General features: G+C 38.9%; 2 protein-coding genes across 2 annotated transcripts; one reads left to right on the top strand and one right to left on the bottom strand.

The window, feature by feature from the left end:
• Window positions 1-501: 501 nt before the first annotated feature.
• LOC139474330 (protein MIX23-like) lies at window positions 502-6238 on the bottom strand. Its single transcript, XM_071257301.1, has 5 exons — window positions 6188-6238; window positions 4157-4282; window positions 2715-2861; window positions 1474-1533; window positions 502-642 (listed from the first exon to the last, which is right to left on the bottom strand). The coding sequence occupies exons 1-5, from the start codon at window positions 6236-6238 to the stop codon at window positions 586-588; spliced, it is 441 nt and encodes a 146-aa protein (XP_071113402.1). The 3' UTR covers window positions 502-585.
• A 174-nt stretch (window positions 6239-6412) lies between these two features.
• On the top strand, window positions 6413-24105 carry LOC139473782 (importin subunit alpha-6-like). Its single transcript, XM_071256538.1, has 14 exons — window positions 6413-6507; window positions 10045-10176; window positions 10930-11022; window positions 12618-12714; window positions 13391-13482; window positions 14676-14807; window positions 16015-16103; window positions 16771-16870; window positions 17161-17324; window positions 17716-17794; window positions 19576-19701; window positions 19999-20126; window positions 20242-20417; window positions 20901-24105. Exons 1-14 carry the CDS (start codon window positions 6496-6498, stop codon window positions 21092-21094), a joined length of 1614 nt encoding a protein of 537 aa, XP_071112639.1. The 5' UTR covers window positions 6413-6495; the 3' UTR covers window positions 21095-24105.
• Window positions 24106-25762: the final 1657 nt, after the last annotated feature.

Here is a 25762-nt window from a genome sequence, read left to right as displayed (position 1 = left end):
AGGCAAACCGGTCCTTCAGACATTATACAAGATTTAATTGTTAATTAAAAACACAAAATCTACCCGCATATGTATCATATTGTTAAGTCAGATATATAATATTATGGTTGTAGATCTTGTTTAAGTTGAAACAGGAAACAAGTAAGGAAGAAGACACTTTTCTTTGATACACTCAACTGTCACCATGGTCACCATGAAGTACCAGTGTCCACACCAATCAAAACACAGCTTTCTGTTACCTGACAGTCTCACTAGCATACACTTCTTGTCCTGAACCAGTCATCATTACAAGGTATAGATGGAGGGCCAGTGTTTCCATACATACAAAAACAAATTACTTCTTCAAAAGTTCATCAATTTTAAATTACCACCTCCCAACACTTGTCGATCACAAGGATATTACAACTATATTATGACAACAGAATAACCAACTCCCATTTTTATCATGACCCTTACCAAAAGTTGGTACTTCTTTCTACCCCCCCCCCCCCCCCCCCCCCCCCCTGTCAAGGTTAGTACTTTGTCCGCAGCTAACGTACTGGGTGACTGCTTGGCACACACTTTCATACTCTAAGTAAATTGTTGTCATACTATCGGAGCAGAAGGAGGCCTATAGACTGTTCGACATCGTTCATAAAATACCTGAAAAACAGCAAGAGTTTACGATGAATTTACAATTTAATAATTAATTTAACAACAGAATCAATAACAATACAACATCTTTAAAAGAAGAGAGGCTAGAATTGAATTGCTCCCCAAAGCAGGGTCTCCCATTAAGACATCATATATATAAATGTTTCAAGTTACTTGAGCAACCCATCTTCAATACAAAACTCATTACATTACATTTCATTACATTGTAACTAGTCGTCAAAAAAACTATTAAAGCTTGTATTATTTGTATGTCTGAAGTTTAACGCCACACCCAGCAATATCCCAGCTTCATGACGGCACCCTGTATATATTGTCGGGTCTGGACCAGACAATCCAGAGATTGATATAGTGACCAGTGATCCACACAGTTTGGTTATGATGAGACAATGTCAACCAAGACCACACGTTCCATTTGGTCACCGAGCCTGTTCCCGCATCTATTTTGTCGCCTCTTACAACAAGCATAAGTAAAATCTTACAGATACATCCATTCTTCCCCTGAATAACAGCAGGGCTTTTGAGGAACCAGGAGCTGATTGATACACATAAACAGTGATGGACTACATCAGTTAGCTCTCTCAATGCTTTATAGTGAGTGAGTATAGTTTTACTCCACTTTTAGCAATATTCCAGCAATATCACGGCGGGGGACACCAGAAATGGGCTTCACACATTGTACCCATGTCGGGAATCGAACCCGGGTCTTCGGCGTGACGAGCGAACGCTTTAACCACTAGGCTACCCGACCGCCCCTCAATGCTTTATAAAATGAGGTGTCAACAAGCATAGATAAACAATAAATGATTGATGAAGACCTACTTTCATACTCCGGTCCCGTAGCACTTCTTCTATGTTCAGCTCAGACTGCATGAGACGCAGCTGAAAAGAAAACAGGCACCCCTTGAATCACAAATATTTCATGGGATTACTCGACAAGATCAGTTGTTATGTCACTGAGGAAAATAAATATCATTCTGTGAGATGGAATTAGTGGACAAGACCTTTTGCATCACAACTAGCCTTTTGAAAGCATTAGATTGGGATTAACAATACCTTCTATCACTGCTACACATAAAAGTCAAAGAGAAGCCAGTTGAAAGACAAAAGTCAATCAAATTTTTCATGCTGCAAAAGATAATAACAAGCGTATAGTCAACGAAGTCATCTATATCCCCTGCCCATTTTAACATGTTACGGTTATTACTCCGTAAGTGAACCCAACCTATATTAAAACTTAAATCCAACTTGTTGTCATGGAAACATAAACAACTAAAAATTCAAAAAGTGCTCAATATCAAAAGGCACCAGTTCAGTATGTGCCTGGTAGACATGCAAAGTTTTGTAAGAAAGTATTTAACATTTTTTTAGTTATGCTCCGGAAACGAACACCACCCTTATAGAACCTAAGTCCAACTTGTTGCCATGGAAACGTAAAAAATAAAAAAATTTAAAATTCCTAAATTGCAAAAAGCACCAGTTCAGTATGTGTCTGGTAAACATGCAAAGTTTTGTTAGAAAGTATTGAATGGGTTTGGAGTTAAGCTCTGGAAACGGACTCTACCCTATAGAACCTAAGTCCAACTTGTTGCCATGGTAACATAAAAAATAAAATTCCTAAAAAGCAAAAAGCACCAGTTCAGCATGAGTCTGATAGACATGCAAAGTTTCATAGAGAAATATTAAACAGTTTCTGAGTTATGCTCCTGAAACAATTTCAGGACACACGCACACACAGATGGACAAAGGAACCCATTTCAATATCCCCCGCCGACATCATTGGGGCTGGGGATAATCATGCTAGTATTAGATTGGTCATGTATGAGAGTGAGTGAGTTTACGCTGTCTCAGCAATATTACAAGATGATCCAAGGGGACAGAAAAATTAGCTTCATACACTGGACCTATTGGTAAATCAAACCTGAAGGTGAAGACTTTAACTACAAGGCTATCTCACCACCCCTCATGTAGTAGAGTTGATTATGCAATAGATATCCAGAATGGTGTAGCCCAGCTACAGTGAGAGATAGCAATTGTATTAAACACAATCACACATTACATACCTTGGTTCTCTCCTTGCTCAGCCTCTTCATGATCTCAGCATTGTCTGGGTCATTCTTTTTCTGATTTTGGAGATCACCAACAACTGATGAAACTGTACGTACACACTTTTTAATGGCTTGTTCTCGGCCATCATAGGTCTCAGCTAGCTGAAACAAAATATTGCAAACTGGTAGAAAGATAGAAGTGAGCTTTAAGTGATGCAGGACATTTGTTTACCATTGTGGTGAAACCAACCTCCCAACTGGCCCTTGATTTATAAAAATCAGTAGTCTGTGATTTGAACCCACAATCCAAGGATCTTAGTACAACTCAGGAAAGTAGCTGCACAGTGGATTCTGGTGCCTTAGAAGAGTGGGGTACTTGTGCCCTTACAAAGGATTAAGTTCTCATTCATTAACAAGTTCCTTTAGTACAGATAGACCCACGAAGATCCGGGGTAGAATAGGTCTTCAGCAACCCATGCCTGACGTAAAAGGCGACTATGCTTGTCGTAAGAGGCGACTAACGGGATCAGGTGGTCAGGCTCGCTGACTTAGTTGATGCAATATCATCATATCCCCATTGCATGGAATGATGCTCATGAAATGAATAACTGGATTCTGGTCCAGCCTCGATTATTTACAGACCGCCATCATATAGCTGGAATATTGCTGAGTGTGGCATTAAACAACAAACAAACAAACAAATAGTACAGATAGATATCACCAAGGGAATACTGATTTAAATACTTTATCTTACATCCCATATAATCTGAAAGGCATCACTTCAAAAGAGAATTGGTTCATTTTCTTCGTTGAAGTATACTTGTAAGAGTATGATCCATTTTCTCAGATCTGTGGCTAATTTCCAATCTAGAGTACATGATTCATTATGGTTTGGCTTGCTGTTTAACACCGCACTCAGCAATATTCCAGCTATATGACGGCAGTCTGTAAATAATCAAGTCTGGACCAGAAAATCCAGTGATTGATATCATGAGCATTGATCCACGCAATTGGGATCGATGGCATGCATCAACCAAGTCAGCGAGCCTGACCACCCGATCATGTTAGTCGCCTTTTTACAAATAGCATAGTCCCCTTTTACAGCAAGCATGGGTTGCTGAAGACCTATTCTACCCCGGATCTTCACAAGTCTCATACACTATGGCACGTCGACGAACATAGTGAGCAATGGAGAATTTAGATTTGTTGCCTCACTCAGCAATATTTCAGCTGTATGAAGGTGATCTGTCAATAACCAAGTCAGGACCAGGAATTCCAGTGATTGATATAACGAGCAACAATAAGGGTACAATGACACTCTATGAACAATGTCACCATGTTTGACCTACTGATCCAGTAAGTCCCCTCCTACAATAAACCACTTCTAACCGGGAACCCTCACAGGGCCAAGCTAAGATGACCATAGACTTAAGTCCTACATACACTGAGGGTTGTACCTGTTCATATAGATGTTTACACTGACTGGTTGCATTCACTTCTCCTGCAAAGGAAGCTGTGGGCAGTGATGTGTTGAGGGCATAGATGATACGGTCATCGATAAACCTCCACTTCTTTAATGCTTCCTGCAAAGTACAAATGAACAATGTGTGGTGAATGAGTACAGTGACATGAGTCCTTGATGTTCTGAAAGTATTTTTTTAAATAAAGTTTAGATTTACCAAAACAGGCTTGTTATTGTCAATAAAGTCAATTGCTGAAGATGGAAAGTAACAGTTTTTGTTATATCTCAAATGTTCTGAAAGTAATCCCTGCATAAAGGTGTCACCAGTGGAGTGAAATATGTTCCTTTTTTTCCAAGACTCTTTTTTGCATATTAGTTCAAAGTTACTTCCCCGATATTTATCAATACTTGATTGACAATTATCTCTGTGATCTGTATCAATAGCGAGCCCAAAGTAGCATATGTATATAATTATGCAAAACAACATGTAAAGCACACTGAAAGGCTTGCATTAGGCCCCATCTTCCTTATTTCAGAATAAGGGCATTTGTGCTTAATAAACAAGAAAAAAATCCAGTTATTTCATGACCTACACCCACGGTGTGGTCACCGAAGCAGACATTTCTCTCACTTTAAATGCACATGCAAGAAATAATTTTCAAAATGTGATGTCACATGCCCGATTCAATTTTCAAACTGTTGAATTGGCATTCTAGGAGTTGGTGAGCAAGTAAGAAAACATACAACTTCTGGTTTATTGCATAAAGTAACATTTGGATTTTCATTTTTTGACATTTCTACACATTTAGATAAATATATTTCATTAAATGTTCAAATATCCTAAAATGTGAAAAACTATTTCCATTGGCAGAGTTAACCTCCATGTCCTGTCATCAAAGCCCTACGGAGAGCTAGCAATACGGTCACTTTAATGTGTAAAGCACATCACTGTCGCAGTTGTAGTAGTATATAGATCTAGATAATTATGCAAAACAATAGGGTTGGCATTTTGGCACATAAATCGTATAACAATATATATTTGGTCTGGTAAAAAAACCATGTGCAATTGCCAAAATGGTGAACATCTAGACCCTTAGAGGGGCACTGATCTGTGATAATCCAACAGGACTGGCTGGATACCTGGATGATATCTCAGAAACATGAGAAATCTTGACTTGTTCGCGACCTGTGCTGTGCCAACCATAAGCGAATTTGTCTCTTTATAAGGCGTACATCCCATTGATCAACAAAATGAAGAAGTTTTGCCTTGGAAATAATAAGAAAATGTAGAGCTCTCTAGGCATCTTTGGGGGAAGCATCGGTGAATGGTAAAAATGTTTTGGTTATTCACTTGGCATTGCTGATTTTTGTTTGCACTATTTTGACTAGTAACACTAAATATTTCACCTTAACATTGCTTATTTCATTGTTTGTATATACAATAGTCGATGTGTAAAATTACCAAAATTTTCGCTTAGGCAATTTACAGCTAAATATTCACCTACTGGGTATTTTACAAATTGACTGAAACATCTGTCCATTTATTTAATTAAGATAACTAATTCCAAACATTTTTTTATGTTTATTAATATTTCGTTACCCAGTGACTGAAAAATGATAGGATTAAAAGACAAACAAAGTCAAAGTACATATCCATATTTTCTTGGCCTCTATTCCAAGTATAATTATAGTCTATTGTGATGCTATTAAGCTCTTATGAACTTCTTAATAATTTTTAGTCAGTATGTTAAATAGATGGACAGATTTTTCACTCGATTTGTAAACTGACATTTCAACTTAAAGGTTATCAATAATACTATCAAACAACCCAACCACAAGACTGATCCATACCCAGTAACATGCAAAATGGGCCTATTTAGAAACTGATTCAAGCGATTATTCGCGTTTGGGAAGGCGTAGTTACGACATCAGTTGCGTAAATGTGAATTTGGCACTGGGGATGAACTACAATGCGTTTAAGCTAATGAAACAGTCGCGTGAATTTGCTAAACGAACTGTCAGATACCTGGAAACCAAGAAAGTCATCACATGTGACCTCGTCACTGGACGCCGCCATGTTTGTTTCGAAATTCTCGCAGTAACGAGAATAATAAAACCACATAATTTAATGTCATAAATGTTTTTATGTGTTATTTTGGAATGCTTTAGTCAATAATTGTCGAACATCACTATCAATAGGTGTTATTTTTGAAGAATTAGAAATACAACGAATGACATGCTCAGTGAGGTTTCGAACGGGAAGAAAGAAAAACACGCTTGTTATTTCAGTGATAAAATAGCGAATTTACAACAAAGACAAAACCAGATCAGTAAATGCCAACAGATGTAAGTGTTTTATATATATTTTCGAATCAATTGTTGCAGATTTGGATGTATTTTGGTGTGTATTGATCCTATTATCAGTACCAAATGACAACTTCGCTTCCAAGAAAGTGTTCATTACGATCAGCCACAAAGTGCGTGTTTATCAGCTGTTCATGGAAGTCAGCAACATGTAAACATCAATTAAGGATTCATTATTGTGGGTTTCGTTATAACGTTTTCCCTTTAGATGTCGAAAGATCTATATTATTTAACGCGTTGAATGTAAGCCGAACTAGGCTTGATCAGTTGTGCGAGACATGGGCTGGGCAGTTGCAGACGGTCACAGCAAACAAAATACAGTGGAATGGAAGGTCTGTTGGTGAATTCGTAACCGAACTTATTTGAAGCCAAGGAGATTTCCAAGACACTCCCAACTCGTAGACAAAAAGAACTTGTAAACAAATGAAATTGGAAATAGACATGTAAACTTATATGTTGAATAACACTTCAGGCACAAGAAATCCATGGTCAAGTCTTTCACTAGCCGGCTATACATGTCGGCCAAATTTACTAACCGGGTACCCACCACACTATTACCCGACCCTTCCCGGATACCCACTATATGTCTCAAGAGTTGGGTGTATAAAGTCCAATTGGGAATAGTTTGACTGTAACCCTGGTAAAATGTATTTAGATGCACGTAGAAAACGATCTGATCATGCATACACTGAAGTTGACTGCAGTTTTTTCTTTATTAAGACCTATAAAGGTCAGAAGGAATGGGTGCAAAGTCAGAAAGAAATGCGAACAATAGTGACTTGTAGTGTAACCATAGAGTTTTCGATATTTTGTGTCAATAAACAATAAAGCACGTGACTAACCACGGGTCCGGGTAGTCCTGTGGGTACCCGGGTCCTACTAAGTACCCATCCGACCTGAGTATCCAAGTTACACAAACAGTGCTGCCATGGATCACAACTGCCCATCATCATAGGTCACAGACATTTCATATCAGCATTCCCTGTTTACTATCTTAGTCAATTGATGGGAACCTGTGGTCTGTGTAACTATTTAACTCTTTGAGAACACTTTACTGTCTAAATTCATTTATATGTAGGCTTAAGGTGTGCCTATAGGATGCAAGATTACATCCATTTCAATACATGAGGAGCACCAATTCTAGTAGTGAAGATCATCTTTTGATGGGCAATAAACCATTCACGTTACCTACATAAAAACATTCTTGATCATGGTAGTGACAACTGATCATTTCATTTCATTAATCAAGCAATGTGACATAGGGCAATTCTTCTAACTAAAGCTGTCAATGTCAACTTTACCCTTCTAAGAATTCTATCATGTGTTCAGTTGTATTTGATTGTATCAGCTTCATACAATGATTCAGTATGTGGCTAGTGAAATAAAATATGCTGTTTCCATTAAAAACATGCATGTTTGTTCATAACAAACATGCTCGTCTCACTTTACATTAAAATACTTGCATCTGATTGGTTAAGGAGCAGGCAGTAATGTTCCATGTAGCCTGCTCATGTAGCCCCCTGAGAAACAATCGGAACACACCTTAGGTAACTTGCTTATCTCATATTATTATCGTTGAGCTGAAATGAACCAATGTTCATCTGAATGCATTGGACAAAGGGAAGTAATTCAGTTTGCATCGTCTGCTAGCTGTCAAAATGGCTGTATCAAAGCGTTATTCTTGGTGAAACTTCGCACATATATTCTTGGTTTGTATGAATGAATTTCGGTGAGATAAATTCATTGTCATCCGATCCCACAGGGCTTATAAGTTATAGTGTGACATATCCTGTGTGTGAGCCTGGTGGCTCGGGATACATAGGTTCACACATAGGGCACATCACACCATATACCCCTCGAGATCGGTTGACAACTTATATTAATTAACCCAAGCTACTTGTCTGTGTATGTCAGTTGAATTATTAAGCAAGTAATATGGAAATAGACTTTCAGATGAATTATGAAGTTTGTGCATGTTTAGTTCAGTCACACAGAGTTATGCAAATTTACAAGTGTGGTGTGATTTTGATGGTGGAGCTTATAGTAGCGGTGCCATGTGACTTTGATCCCTGTGAAAGTTTATCCGCATTGCATGTCAATGTTTATTCAATGTTCAGAATCAATGAAAATATAAAATTAACATGTTTCAAAGTCAAACTTGAATAACTAAATGAGGCATAAGAAACATGTACATCATCACCATCATTGCCAAGTGAAGTGTGACTGTATTGAAAGTGGATATTTTTTACCCAAGAGAATAGACAATTTTATTTCTTCCTTGATTTAAGAAAATAGATAATATTGTTGAAATAACTATGATTATTACATGGTTGAGTGTTCTCACAACGCAGTTTATTGGATGCAAAATATGTCAGTTTATGAAAATTATTATTAAGATATGCACTTCGAATAGTACATGCCAAATTTCATTCACCGAATCAATTATGATTAAAAAAAGGAAATCCACATCTATAATAAGTAGAAGGTATCACACCCACATTTTATCCCAAGGATTGAAACTTGCTATAGAGATCACTCTAGCTGAACTTGTGCCTTTTGATTATTTGGGATTCTTATTTTTCATGCTGTTTTTATGTTTTAATGACAAGTTTGAAAATGAGGGTAGTGCTTGTTTTCGGATCAGAATTCCATAATCATTCACTATTTCTAGAAGGAACTTGCTATACAGATCACTCTAGTGGTGAAATGGGTGCCTTTTGATGATATGGGATTTTTTGTTATCGCTTTATGAGAGGGATATTAAAATGGACACGATCAGTGCAAGATGTGCAATATCCAGAGCAGATCTGGAAAACCGTACAATATTTCTTCACCAAACTGATAGATAGGCCTAGTGTAGAACTGGTGACAATAATTCTTTTCGAGTTTCCATGGCAACCAATGAACCAATGCTTATGAACGCATCACTTGTGATGTCACAGATCCATGACCCGAGATGCACCTTTTGTCTTGTGCAGTATTAGTGTGTACAGTTTGGAAGTCACGTGCAGCTTATTGTGATAAAAATAAAGACACGCTGTTTTAACACACTTGACATGATTATTATTTTTGTCATTAAGTGGTACACTTTGGAAACACCTCTTCTTAATGTACATACTTCTCTATATGTTCCTATGGTTTACGTTTCTTTGGAGGTGAGTATATATTTCTTCACAGAACTAAAGGTATCTAATGGCAATGTACCAGAAGTGGGAGTTGCCGAACTCCATTTCCGAATTGCACCAGGCTGGGGGGATATGTCATCTCCTGATGACTCTTATTTAGTTTATTTGTTGTTGGTACAGTGGTCACCTTGGGACCTTAATTTTACTGCCTGGGACCCCCCAAATGTTTTGCCAAGAGTCCCATGCAGCCTTTTGCTGGATAGCAAGTACTGCTGTGTCAATACAAGAGACCATGATTATTTATCAGAATGTATGAGGTGGCAACACACACAATAACACCTTAGTTTAGAATAAATATATTTGACAGTCTTTTATATAAACTTTTTCTGTACAGATGTCGGAAGCCCCTGGACCTGCCAACCACCGACTTAAATCATACAAAAATAAGGCACTTGACTCCCAGGAATTGAGACGCAGGAGAGAGGAAGAAGGAATTCAACTTCGTAAACAGAAAAGAGATGAACAAGTAGGACAGTCTTGTGGAATAAAATACCTTCTCTTTTCTTCAGGGGTTACATAGCAACAGCTTCACTGATGTTTTGCTAGATTTCCATTGAAGATAAACAGTAAAATCTCTTTGATGTTGACAGATTTTCGTGAAATTATGCAGGATTAGAACTATCCTCGCCTGGGTATAAAGATTAAATGCCCTTGCAATGTTAAAGCAATGGGGAAATTTGTACTAGCCACCAGAAATTTGTACTAGCCCCCAGGAATTTGTACTAGCCCCAGGCTAGCAGGAAGCCTGGAATTTCGAACCCTGTAATTATGTAGATTAACAAAATTCTTGATTCTTTATCAAAAGTATGCTAGTCTTGTAGTTTTCAAATTCTGTAAAGACCAGTGACATTTCCTTGTGTTCTATTACGTCAACAATAAGGTAGATGGCGACTCTATAACTGATTGTTTTTGCTGACCTACATAGAAGTATAAACCCTGAGTTATCTACACATTGACATTACAAACAAGAACTACCAGAAGACTGGACTCATATAATATTTCTCTAAATCTAGAGTGTTTTACTTACCCTGCATTACTCCTCAATGCATTTACCAAATCTTAGAAAAGTTCAGATTTATTAAAATATCAAAATACTGTAAGAAATTATTTCCTTAGAAGAACTTCCGTGCTTTGTTTCTGTAGCAACGATTTTAATTTCATTAACTCAAAACTGTATTATTCATTTCAACCCTATTAAATTGTTTCATATTTTTTACAGCTTTTCAAACGGCGAAATGTATCCGTGCCATCAGGATCTGATGAAATGTCTGTGGGAGACGTGCAGGAAGCCACTGTGTCCTCAACCCTCACTGTATGTATTCCTGATTCTTTTGATATACCCCCAAATGGGGATTCCCTGTTAAAGTTGATCCCAGAAACCTGTGCTGGTCACGAGAGGCTGCTTTATTGATTGGGTGGTCAGACTCAGGGCTTGATTTGTCTGTTGATAGCGTTTCATCAATCACTGGATTGTCTGGTCCAGGCTTGACTATTTACAGGCTGCCATGAAATAGTCGGAATATTGCTGAGTGCAGCATTATAGAAGAAACACACTCACCTTGTACCATTTGATTTCCATGTAAAGACTTACATGATTATTTTAATAAGGATAGAAACATTATTACATATGATGTCATTATTTCTGTATGTTTGTGTGCTTTGTTTAGAGTAGATAGATAAAATATGCACACAAAATGTTTATGTGCGTAGACACTCCAACATCATATAATACTAATACTATGTGCACATGAATATCCGGGTTAGCACTGGACTTCAGCAACCATGCTTGTTTTAAGAGGGGACCAACGGATCGGGTGGTCAGACACACTGATTTGGTTGATGCATGTCATCATATCTGAATTGTGTAGATCAATGGTCATGTCAATCACTGGATTGTCTGGCCTCGATGATTTATCGATTGCTGTCGTACCACTGTATTATTGTTGAATGTATGTTAAACAACAAACAAAACAATGCTATGACATCACAATGCAATTATGTCAAAGTTGAATGAAAGTTGTGGCACTCAAATTTGATTTGGCTGTAAGCAATGGTCATCATTTATTAAAATAGGTAATTCAGCCAGCTTTAGAAATTGGCACTAGTCCTGTAGTCCTTACCAAACTGTCCAATTGTAAAGGTATCCTAAGGACTAGTAGAAATTGACCCATTTTAAGGGTTTTGCTATATGTTATCATTATAAGGACTAGTGGACAAAAACTGTTAGTTTCTAACCCTGTCAGCATGTTCAGATTTATGTAGGATATATATATATAAAACTGTATCATTGATATTTTGACTTTAAGGCTATGATCTACGCCACTTCATACTGGCAACAGATTTGACATAAAATATGTTCTTAAGCATTCCTGATATAACTGTTGGAGTTGAGCGAAGAACGCAACAAAAATACCAGCAGATCATTAATCATTTTTTAAGGAATAAAACAATAAAAAAAAATCTTATAAGTGTCTTTATGAAAATCTGGGGGTTCTTGTCATAACTCTAATGTTAAGAATTACAATTTTATTGGGGGTCCTTTGATTCAATTACTGTAGCAGAAAACCTGAAGTAGCCCAGGACCCCGTTTTTAGCAAACACAGGTAGAATAAAAAAAAGTATTACCTGATGGCAGTAACATACATTCCTTCCTTATTGTGAGCTGGAAAAAAGGTTTGAGTTATCCGGAGATCTAACATCAGGGGGATTTTATGCTTAATTTGGATACTTGGGACTCTCAAGTGAATTCGAGACAACCAGGATTTCGACACAGCCAAGTTTGACACAACGAGGTTCGTGAATGATGTAAGGTTGGATGTCAATTATTACTGACTGATCTGAGCAGATGCAACTTTCATGTATATATGTTAATGACTCATCCTTATTTTTCAACATCTGTCCATACAGGGTGGCATCAGTACAGAGATGGTCCAAGCTTTATACAGTGAAAATGTTGAGGAATTAGAAGCTGCAACTCAAAAATTTAGGAAACTGTTATCAAGAGGTAAGTGGAGAACTTATTTTTTAAAGGAAATTGTTGGGTATTTTAGTTTTCATGTAGTCACACATCAATTCTTGCAACATGCTTATCAAAACATCTACTCTTTTGTTCATGATGTGTGTGTCTACAATCACTGGATTGTAGTCTGGTTCCGACTTGATTTTAAAAAATTAATTTTTTATCACTGGTCCAGACTCGATTATTTATAGACCACCGTCATACAGCTGGAATATTGCTGAGTGCGGTGTTAAGCAACAAACAAACATGATACCAACATGAAGATAGGGTTAGAATTGGTCTTGAACAACCCATGCTTGTTGTAAGAGGTGACTAACGAGATTGGATGGTCAGGCTCCCTGACTTGGTTGATGCATGTCATCATATCCCAATTGCATAGATGCTCATGATGTCAATCACAGGATTGTCTGGTTCAGACTCGATTATTTACTGATCACCGTCATATACCTGGAATATAGCTAAGTGTGACGTAAAACAACAAACAAAACAACATAAAATACTAATTTAGCTTTGTTTTACACAGAGTCGCTATATAAGTGCAAGAATCTTGGACGCGGCGTTAAACCCCATTTCACCTCACCTTGTTTTACACGGGTGATGCTAGAGCTACATAGATATAAACATGATGATCAATGTAACCATGCCTATCCTTTCTGTACAGAACCAAACCCACCGATAGATGAAGTGATACAAACTGGAATTGTCCCACGTTTTGTAGAGTTCCTACAGAGAGATGGAAGCTGGACACTGCAGGTTAGTCATTCGTTGCCAGTACCCAATGATCTTAAGCTGTCCCCTTGAAAAAGATTGAGACACCTTCACCATACTCTGCTTTGTCACTACATGTGCACGTGGCAATCCTGCTCAATACACATCCAAAACTTGGTTGGTGATTGGTTTGCCTACTCATGCCAGATTTATTAAATAAGACAATCCCCTGACCCTATCTTGATGTTTTTCATCATTTTGTTCAGTGCTGACAATATGATTTCAACATGTTTCATTAAATTCATTTTACCCTGTTTAAAGATTGGTTGTATATCTGAAATCTTGGTGAAAAGGTTTTTGTTGTCATCCATGCAACAAGAAGAGACTTTAAGTGATAGATATGCCATGTAAAATATTTGAAAATTTTCCTACCTACCTTCCTTCTTTTACTATTCCATGTAATAGGAAGCAAACATATTTGTTTATAGGCCTTATGCACCATCTATAACCCTCCTGCGAAAATCTCCTGGTATATGATTGGATGATATGAAGGTCAAGGTTACTGATTATGAAAAACTATATGCAATGCTTGAAGAAGTCTGACAAAACTAGATATGTGATCTCTATAGTGATGTCTAGTCATGATGTATTTTCACCTGAGGTCATGTTATGAAACATGTTGTCGTCCATGACTATTCAAGAGATATTGCGGGTGGTGGGGTACCCTGATGGTTAACAAATTCACCGAAGGCCCAAGTTCAATTCCCTACATGGGTACAATATATGAAGCTCTTTTCTGGTGTCCCTCACTATGATAGTGATGGCAAATTTCTAAAAGCAACGTAAAATGACACTCACTCACCCATGAAAAGGTATTTTTCAGCCCTTGATAATACACTATGAACACATGTCTCCAGCAACCTATGCAGGTCATTAGCGGCAACTGCATGGGTGGTTAGGTTCTGTGACTTGGTTGATAGTGTGTCAGCGTACGCTGATGGCTTAGATCATTGCTCATAATATCAATCTCTGGATTGTCTGGTACAGACTCGATTATTTGCAGGCTGTTGTATACATGTAGCTGGAATTTTACAATCAAGGGCAGATAACTTTAAATCACACTTCCAGTGCAGATAGGCCACTGGATATTTTACAAGAGCCTGAGTCATTTGCTGCCACTGACCAACTCCCAGAAATACATTTTCTTCTACCACATAACACATTTCTATTCTGTTTAGTTTGAGGCAGCATGGGCTTTGACAAACATTGCTTCAGGAACTTCGCTACAGACCCGTGTTGTCATTGAAGCCAGGGCTGTACCTATCTTCATCAAACTCCTCAGCTCTGAAATCGAGGATGTGCAGGAACAAGTAAGTACACCAGATGCTTGGGTTTCATTGGGTGGCTCACGTGTGTATATTCATTGGGTGTAGATATTGTGTCTTACCTGTGGGGATTCATTGGGTAGAGATATTGTAGCAGCTCGCCTGTTGGGATTCATTGGGTAGATATGTTGTGGCTCACCTGTGGAGATTCATTGGGTAGAGATGTGGTAGCAGCTCACCTGTGGGGATTCTTTGGGAAGATATGTTGTGGCTCACCTGTGGAGATTCATTGGGTAGAGATGTGGTAGCAGCTCACCGGTGGGGATTCATTGGGAAGAGATATTATAGCAGCTCACATGTGGGGATTCATTGGGTTGAGATATTATAGCAGCTCACCTGTGGGGATTCATTTGGTTGAGATATTATAGCAGCTCACCTGTGGGGATTCATTTGGTTGAGATATTATAGCAGCTCACCTGTGGGGATTCATTGGGTAGAGATGTTGTAGCAGCTCATCTGTGGGGATTCATTGGGTAGAGTTATTATAGCAGCTCACCTGTGGGGATTCATTGGGTTGAGATGTGGTAGCAGCTCATCTGTGGGGATTCATTGGGTAGAGATATTATAGCAGCTCACATGTGGGGATTCACTGGGAAGAGATGTTGTGACAGCTCACCTGTGGGGATTCATTGGGTTGAGATATTATAGCAGCTCACCTGTGGGGATTCATTGGGAAGAGATGTTGTAGCAGCTCACCTGTGGGGATTCATTGGGTTGAGATATTATAGCAGCTCACCTGTGGGGATTCACTGGGTAGAGATGTTGTAGCAGCTCGCCTGTGGGGATTCATTGGGTAGAGATGTTGTAGCAGCTCACCTGTGGGGATTCATTGGGTAGAGATGTGGTAGCAACTCACCTGTGGGGATTCATTGGGTTGAGATATTATAGCAACTCACCTGTGGGGATTCTCATTGTTGTGGCTTTGAGGATTCTAGCACATTCATACAGTGGCCATTAGCGAATTCCTAACAAAACCTCCTCACCTTTTCCACTGAAAGGAATCTCATGTCATGGGTCTTGTTGTGAGGCAATGATTACCAGTAATACCAAAGTACCCAAAATATACATATATCTTTGCCACACTTCACTTTGATGACCATTTCTATGTCTAAAGTGTCTGTTTCGAATCAATCATAGTTGTATTATTGTTGATGTTTTTTTAATCCAGGTTTTAATGATGATCTATTTTTAGGCTGTGTGGGCGTTAGGAAACATTGCTGGTGACAGCCCTGAATGCAGGGACTATGTACTTAATGAAGGAATACTTGTACCATTATTACAGTAAGTAGCATGCTGTTGTTAAAGAGGCCAAGAAACTCTAAAATCTATGTGAATAGATTCACCTTTTTTAGGGATATCTTTGTGCAGTGTTCGTTCCAGAACTGGCAGCGCAGCATTGTTGCAGCAAATTCATTCATAATGCAAGATTTATCTCGACATACAGCATTTGGGTGGGTTTTTAATGCATAATAATCTTGTAATCTAGCATTTCATTCCCTTATAACTAGGGGGGTCGGGTAGCCTGGTGGTTAAAGCGTTCGCTCGTCAGGCCGAAGACCCGGGTTCGATTCCCGACATGGGTACAATGTGTGAAGCCCATTTCTGGTGTCCCCCCGCCGAGATATTGCTGGAATATTGCTAAAAGCGGCGTAAAAGCATACTCACTCACTCACTCCTTTATAACTTTGTCCTCATGTCAGTATCTTAGTATCAAAAGTGAGCAGTGTACTTGTGAAATGTAGCTATGGGCTAAGCTTTATTTGTAAATGACACCAGGGAGCCCTATAGTCTTGGCAACTTGAATGAACATTGGATTTGAACCATTGTGCATTGAATATTTTACCGTTTTCTTTAATGGATAAGTCTATCTGACATGATAAGATTACAAAATGTGTTGAAGAATATGCTTTCTTTTGGGGGTCTGATATGTATGTGCCACTGTTTACAGATTGTTAAGCAAAAGCAACAGTCTGTCAATGACAAGGAATGCAGTGTGGTGTCTATCTAACTTATGCCGAGGCAAAAATCCACCACCAGAGTTTGCGAAGGTTTGTTATATGATCATCAAAACATCTCAAAAGTCTTATCTATTGTGACCATTCAGTAGGGAATGCATCTTGCCTTGCTCCACAGTGGGAAAGTGCCTATTGGTAGGCCTGTTCTCTCATACCTTTAAGTGAGAAACTGTCATCTGTTATTAACTCATATCAGTCATTTATCATACATTGAACATTTCTTAACTCCCTGCACCTCCAAGCTCTTTAAGTTTGTGCCTGTGGTATGTTTGGTAGTGAATGCTGTTGTAGACAATTGTCATGAGGTGCCCCTCTGTTGGCAGGTATGTCCTGCTCTGCCTGTGTTAGCACGGCTGCTGTTCCACACGGACAAGGACGTCTTGGCTGACTCGTGTTGGGCTCTTTCCTATCTCTCAGATGGACCCAACGAAAAGATCCAGGCTGTTATAGACTCTGGGGTGTGTCGCCGACTTGTAGAACTTTTAATGTGAGTCAGGCGACAGTTCTTCGGGGACTGTAGAAAGATCTATGGAAGATGGTGATAGAGATGAATGTTCCCATTGAATGAAATGTTGTGGAGTTTCTTGAAATCACTTGATCGAGAGCATTTTGACCTTGAACAGGTTCACTCCTACATAGGCTACTGTACTGGCTTTGTCATATTTGATATTATATCATACATTATACATGACATAATCTATTGTAGACTTTCATATCTGATCCTATTTCAGGGTTGATATGCTTTTCAGACATTACCAGCTCTTGCTTCAATCTTTATCATCTGACTCCATTTCCGATTTTGTCATTACTATGTCTGGTATCAGACTTGATCTGAGGGACTCACTTTCAGACTTAATCCCTTTTGATCCTATTTACAGGCATAATCATATAAGCGTGGTGGCAGCAGCGCTACGCGTTGTAGGAAATATTGTCACCGGAGATGACTGTCAGACTCAGGTGAGTACTCACAACACTAATCAGCCTTTATAAACATCATTAAGAAAATGTGAAAGATACAACTGTTCCGTGTTTCTGTGTGATCAGTGTAATATTCATGAGTATGAAATCCAAATCTCTGTTTTTCATCACATGTAAAGACCTGTGAAGATCCGGTGTAGAATAGGTCTTCAGCAAACCATGCTTCCTATAAAAGGCGACTATGCTTGTTGTAAGAGGCGACTAATGGGATCGGGTGGTCAGACTCTCTGACTTGGTTGATGCATGTCATTGTATCCAAACTGTGTGGATTGATGCTCATGATGTCAATCACTGGATTGTCTGGTCCAAAGTCGATTATTTACAGACCACCGTCATATAGCTGGAATATTGCCGAGTGTGGCATTAAACAACAAACAAACAAACATCACAGGTTTATCTGTAATATTTAAGTCACATATTTTCTTCAAGCCACTTTCTAACAACTCAAGGGCAGTGGGATTGCGTAATGGTTTAGGCATCACTCATCACAGCTAAGACACAGCTTCAATTCAATTTTCAACATATTTTTCAGTTTAATGCGCACCCCCACTCTAGGGTATTCAGTATATTTTGGGAAAATTCAAGTATTATGAGCAGAATTCTTTTACATCATATCCCTTCAGCAAATTCTGGTAAACAAACTTGGTTAGTACAGATTTGAAATTTGAGATATAACATCACTAAATATGATGCTTTACTGTTTAAATTGTTTTTCCATTTCTACTGGGCATTGTTTTATGTGCAGAGATTAAGATTGCCGGTGTCTGTCCATCCGTCTGTCTAAATCGTTTCCGGAGCAGAACCTCGAAAACCGTTAAATATTTCTTCATCAAACTTTGCACTTATATCACTTAAGTGGTGAAGGTGTGCCTTTTGCTATTTTGGAATTTTTCCAATTTTTGTATTTTCCAATTTTCATGAAAGCATGCTGGACATAGGCTAACTTTGTGAGTGATGTTTGTTTCCGGAGCAGAACTCCGAAACTGTTAGAAATTTCTTCATCAAACTTTGCATTTATATCACTCAAGCTCACTTTGCTATTAAGGAATTTTGGAAATTTTAATTTTTTATGTTTCCATGGCAACAAGTTTGAGTTAGGTTCTATAAGGGTGGTGTTCATTTCCGGAGCATAACTCAAAAACTGTTAAATACTTTCTCACATACTTAACTGGTGCCTTTTGCTATTTAGGAATTTTATTATTTTTTTATTTTTTGCGTTTCCATGGCAACAAGCTGGATTTATGTTTTAATATAGGGTGGGTTCACTTATGGAGTATAACAAATAAACTGTTAAATATTTTATTGCCAAACATTGCATGTCTATATATAAAGCACATACTGAACTGATGCCATTTGATATTCAGGAGTTTTAGAAATGTTTATTTTAGAATTTCCATTGCAGCTATAAAAGCCATAAAAAATTGTGGTGTGAATACTGTGCCCCCCTTTTACACACCTTTGTTTTTTTTGGGAAAAAATATTCTCAAGACAATAACCTGCTTGAAATCAGAATATATTTTTGTATATATGTCCATAAGTGAATGTTAGACCATACAAGTATGTATGTACACCGTATGTACGGTCTATATCTGGAGCCCTGATGTGTGAGGCCCAATTCTGATGTGTCCAACTGTGATATTGCTGGAATATTGTTAAAGTGGCATAAAACCAACTCGCTCTCACAACTCAGGCTGTGAGTGCTGTTTATGTAAAGATGTCCTCCAAGGAACAAATGTATGACCTGTTGTTTGTGACTGCAGGTGATACTCAACTGTTCTGCACTGCCCTGCCTCCTGCATCTTCTCAGTAGCCCGAAGGAATCCATCCGGAAAGAAGCCTGCTGGACAATATCAAACATCACTGCTGGAAATAGGATGCAAATACAGGTTGGTTCCTTCTTCCCAGATTTTGAGTGATACCTGTGACGATTGTATGTGAGAACATATTTTCCCCCAAACATGGTGCCTTTTGATAGTTTGGGATTTTTAAAAAATTAAGTTTTCGAGTTTCCATGGTAACGACTTTAACTTTGATTGAAAATGGCGGTAGTGCTCATTTCCGGAGAAGATCCGGAAAAACATACAATATTTCTTACCTTGCGCAAAACTGGACATGTCATATTGGCGGGGGATAGGGAATACGAGTATTTCATGCTTGTTTAATCTAGATCGTCTTTATTTCAGAACGTGATAGATGCCAACATTTTCCCAGTGTTGATAGATATCCTGGGTAAAGCTGAATTTAAGACACGGAAAGAAGCTGCCTGGGCCATAACAAATGCTACGTCAGGGGGATCCCCAGAACAGATTAGGTATGTTGAAGTAACATCAACGACATGTAATGCGTTGTCATTCTCTAGCCGTTTTGCCATGTAAGCTGCATACAAGCTTGTCTCCATGTGTCGTCAGTCATTGATCCTGTTGTAGGTTTCTGGTGGAGCAAGGCTGTATATCTCCACTGTGTGACCTGCTAACTGTCATGGACAGCAAGATTGTCCAAGTGGCTCTCAACGGACTTGAGAACATCCTCCGACTTGGTGAACAAGACTCGAAACACAATAATGGAATCAACCCCTATGCTGTGATGATTGAAGAGTGCTATGGTAAGATTGTTTCCACAGATCAATCACGGTCTTGAGAATCTCTTTACTCTGTACACTTCACAACAAATTAAGTACCATATTTTCAAGGAATACATCAAACTATAGATGTATTGCAATTGTTTCATAGCTCGATAGGAATGTGAAAATGCCAATATTATTGTCGATAGTATGCATAATAATCGATAGTTTCAATAGTCAGAATTACTGTTAAATATGACATCAATTATGCGTCAGTAAACTGTTAAATTTAAACCTGCTGTGTTGATTAGCAACAATAACTTCAGATTAGAGAAACTTGTACTTCCCTTTAGTTTAAAAGTATCTACAGGGCCAGGGAAATGGCCAACTTTAACATTGTCGGCAGTACTTTATTCATTTCCATTACATTGATTAATATAAACGTCAAGCCTTGATATAACTGAGTTACTGTTCAAAGCACTGTTTAAAGCAGCCCACTCACACATTTCATTGTTTGTAATGTAGGACTTGACAAGATCGAGTTCCTCCAGAGCCATGAGAACCGAGATATCTATCAGAAAGCGTTTGACATCATTGAAAAATACTTTGGAACAGAAGAAGAGGATCGTGTCATTGCTCCTCAGATGGACGAAAACCAACAGCAATACCAGTTTGGAGTTCAGGCTCAAAACAATCCAGTGGGTGGCTTCCAGTTCTAGACTCTGTGTTCTCCACCCTTCAGCATCTGACAGTCCTACAGGTTCCACCTGTATAGTTATGGGGCGGAGTGTTGACTATTTTCGTTGTACCACAGTTGGAGCGCCTCGCTCTGGACGCTCAACTAGTCAGTCCACTGCCATATCACTGGGAAGATCAAAGATTCTTTATCTTGTTAAACCTCATTATTCCACAGGACTTGCTTCCAGCAGCAGCAAACTCTAGATTCCTTGCCGAGTTTCAAGTAGACTTAAACAATGTGGTGCCGCTACAAAAAGTGCTGTTCAGGACACCACTCTTTAACCATCTCACACTTTGATCTCTTCAGACAAGGAAATTCAAGGGAAACCACAGAAACATGAAACCAGAGGACTCTGTGATGTATTAGGAGGTGGGTGGAGTTGGGAACGAAATAAGGGTCTAGGGAGGGTAAGGATTCAATCCCAGAGATCATATAAGAAGGGGTTGTGTTCATAGGGCAGCCACTGAATGTCATGTGTATATTGTGATTGAAGGGCTAGTCGGGCTGCCTATGGGTATGGGAAGGGAATGGGGGGGCAGGGCTTGGTGATGTTGTAGGAGGGGTGGGGATAAGGATTTCAAGAGAAGCAATCTCAGTTCGGAGTAAAATGTATTAATCTGAATCAAAATTAGGTCCATCTTTTTGGTATTTCAGATTCCAATTTAAGATTATTATTTTTGTGCCATGCCTAGTTAATTTTTTAATTTGTTGGTTGAATTTTATTGAGTTGATGATTTATTCTTGACCTACAAGTATAATATCATCTAAATGGAATTCATCCACAAATGTTTTGAACCCTTAAATAGCTAGGAAAGACTGCAGTATATTTAGGATACCATCTGTCATTTCTAGTTTGTTAGAAAACAATCCTCATAATGAGTATGATGTAAATTTGAATGATTTGTACTTTGATTATTTATGTTTGGTTATTTATCATGCATTTCGACAACAAAGAAATGGATGACACCAAAACCAAAAGAGCCCTTGTATTGTCGTGAGAATTTTAATTGATGTCAATGAATTATTCCTGACTTATTTGTATTTAGATATCCAAAGATGGCAGCTTGATGCACGCCTGTTGTAAATTTGTCAGAAAACCCTTATTCAGGATAACCATGTGTACATTGTTGTTAAACTGATGCATGGTACACTGGATCCACGTTCTCCAAGTATATGGAGGAAAAGATATTTAGTCTTGCCTCCATAAAAGACTTCTCGCATTTACGACAATGGAAGATATTTTTATGCAAGACTACCAGTTTTCAATGGAACAAATATTGTTTTGTGGATAGAGCTGCCATCTTTGGTGCAATGCAGTTTCATAAGTCATGCATCTGACCTCCCTTAAAGCATTTACAAATTGCTGACGTTATTGTCAGGCATTAATTAATCTTTATGCGATTTCGATTACCCAGCTGACCCTATTCTTGGATGCTGCTGCTCACAGTTTCATTGACATTTTCATCTAAACAATTATTTCCATTTTATATGAAAAAGATGACACATATGTCATGATCATCTGGCTATAGATTAACCTTGACTTTGAATTCGGTGTAATCGGAATCACATTAATGTTTATTGATGGCAAAGTTAACATTTGCATGTAGTGGTTCATCTGTGATGTGCAATATGAAAAAGGCCATAGTAAATGTAACCCAATACTAACCTTAAGTGATATGAATAGACTTGACTGACTTTTTGAGGCTGCATTGATATTTTGTTACTTACTATTTAATAATGCTGACTCTGCATCTGAACTATGTTGTTTGTAGATATGATGATAGTGGGAAGTTAGGTATTTTGCTTGTAACTGTGTAGGGATATGCAGTAGTCAGGAAGACAGGAGCAGCCAGCCGACACATCAGCAGCTCGTACACTTGGAGGAGGGAGATGGTTGAAGATAATTTGAAGTACTCAATAGTTGTGTATCGTGTATAGTAGTTCCTGACTGTTGTCATTGCCCTACCTGTTACATGGTCTTGAGTGATGGCCACAGTCGCACCCTTTCCCGGACTGCTTCGTACAATGAGAGAAAAGGATGAGGATGGCAGTGGTCTTTGAAAGGGTGAACAAAACTAAAACCGAGTGACACTTAAATGTAAAAATATTTTTAAGGTTAAACTGCGTTGCAGATGTAGATGATTCAGTGTTAATAACGCATGTGTAAATCACAAAAGACATTGGTATGTGCGTGGCCATCACTAGACCGTGTGTTACATCTGCAGACATGCATACACATGTACACACAGCTAGGATAACAACAGAAAAGACAAACTTACAACAACCAAGATGCATCACAGGCATTGACACACATGTCACATCTAGCATGCTGGATACAATGGTGGACAGTTGCCCAGGTTCTTTAGCCATTTACACCAAAGACTTGCCAATTTCTGGGTTTGGAACATTTGATAGACAAGATTCTCTGGTACTGTAGCATTCCATGGTTGTAGGTGGTCGAAGCATGCTGTTTGTGATGTGCATGTTTCACACTGTAGACGACGTGGGTGGGGTTGCAACTTGTGGGAAATGTTGTGACATGTCTCGATTTGTTCCCGCAAGAGTTAAGAGCAGATAACTCTGTCTGGCTTACACCATCTGTGATAGTAGGTGAGGGAGTTGGGTGCCCAGACAGATACATTTTCGGGGGGGGAAAAGGAGCAAAATGTCTTTGCTTTGTTTAAATATGATGGTGCTAATAATACTCCATTATGTGAGTGGTGATTTCTCTGCCAAGAATGTTTTTGAAGCCATGATTAGGTTTTGAAAATGTCTGGGAAATATCCGGCAAGTGCCTGATAAATATTAAAGGGTGGGCTCTCGCATAACATTAATATGTACATAAGAAAAACCCTGGCATTTTTGTATGTACATGTACAGACAGGCATTCACTGACACATTGCCAAACTTTTACTATAAAACAGTCCCACACAAGTACATGCCATCCACCAACATGACATACATCTTGTGTGTAGACAAAACAATAAAATATATCAGTTCAATTTACATGTGCTTGTTGTTTGTTCACCAAGCTGTTCCAGGGAACCTACTTCATCCCAGGTTTGTTGGATGTATGGTGTGTTCTGGGATGGTAAATATCATGTATTAGGAAAAAAACATAGTATTTGACCAGCCTTGGCAAGCGGAATATAGTCCAACCTCATTGTGTCAAACTCCTTGTTGTCTCAAACTCAATTGGGGGTCTCAAGTATCCAACTTAGCATTAATTTCCCCTCATATCGCAACCCGAATCTTCTTTCCAGGTCTCCACAAGTTCAAAGCAACAAGGTTATGTAGGATTTAACATATAATGTCATTCTTTAATTCTGGGCACGCGTGGCCCAGTTGTCTAAGGCATCGCAATTACCTGTGCAGAGTTGCGTCCCTTGGGCATGCGAGAAACCTATGATTGTGGGTTCGAATTCGAGTTCGCCCCGATTATGTTTCTAGGTTTGTCAGCACTATACCCGTGCTCGTGGGTTTCACCGAAGTGGTAAACGTCTAAGACCTGCATCCCTTGGGGCTTTCCTCCCACATTGAGCTGACACGTCGTGATATGACTGGAATACTGTTAAGAGCAGCGTTAAACACAACTCACTTTAATTCTGTCGCCGAAATATTATTCTCATCTCCATGTTTTGCTGGAATGTGCACAATAATATAATATGTCACAAGGTCAGTGATCAGTCACTATTACATGGATTCAGATTTTTTCATGGCATGGACTTGACAAAAATTCTTCATTTGTGGCAAATGTTTATCCACCATGTTCTCAAAGACTGAAAGACTCAGAGAGGTGATATTTTGGTAGCATGTGCAAAGTGCATTCAGATTAAAAGCTTTTTTAGATTCAGTGATCTAGTTGAAAAGATAATGATCATAAGTTGGGGTTACATCATCTGCACTTACTGGTAACTTAAGCATCTTGCATCCGATGACATTACCCCCCTGTTTAATTACTGAGCAAGTGAATGAGTTAGGTTTAACACCGCTTTTAACATTATTCCAGTTATATCGCGGCGTGTCAGCTTTATGTGGGAGGAAAGCCTGAAGTGATGCAGGTCTTAGACGTTTACCACTTCGGTGAAACCCACGAGCACGGGTAGGGTGCTGACAAACCTAGAAACATAATCGGGGCGAACCGGGATTCGAACCCACAGTCAAAGGTTTCTGGCGTGCCCAAGGGACGCAACTCTGCACAGCGAATCGCGGCGCCTTAGACGACTGGGCCAACCGTGCCCCCCTTGGTTAATTAGGTCACACATGAGTCATTACATGATGGCTGAAGACTCCACAACATTACACTATCAGCTGACTTGGATTGTACCTGGTGAGCAACTCTGCATTGGCACTATTGAAGTGAAAGCGTTCTTTGTTGTCCTAATCTGAGATCCATACTAAAGCACTTTAGGCCCAGTGGGGATTCCAGATTAGAATAGATCCCCAGCAACCAATGCTGGTGTTATAAAGGCAACCAAATGGATCTGGTGGTCAGGCTCGGTGACTTGATAGCATACCATCGTACCCTGATGGTGTGGGTTGTTGTTCACACAATTAATCACTGGATTTTCTGGTCCAGGCTCGATTATTTACAGGGTTGCCATAATACACAACAAAACCTTTATGTTGACATATATCAGTCAAACTA

This window comes from Haliotis cracherodii, unplaced genomic scaffold (assembly GCF_022045235.1).
Source record: "Haliotis cracherodii isolate W230 unplaced genomic scaffold, xgHalCrac1.p SCAF_3, whole genome shotgun sequence".
In the NCBI taxonomy this organism is placed as follows: Eukaryota; Metazoa; Mollusca; class Gastropoda; order Lepetellida; family Haliotidae; genus Haliotis; species Haliotis cracherodii.
The sequence above is the reverse complement of the archived record's forward strand: the minus strand, read 5'-3'. Positions and strand labels throughout refer to the sequence as shown.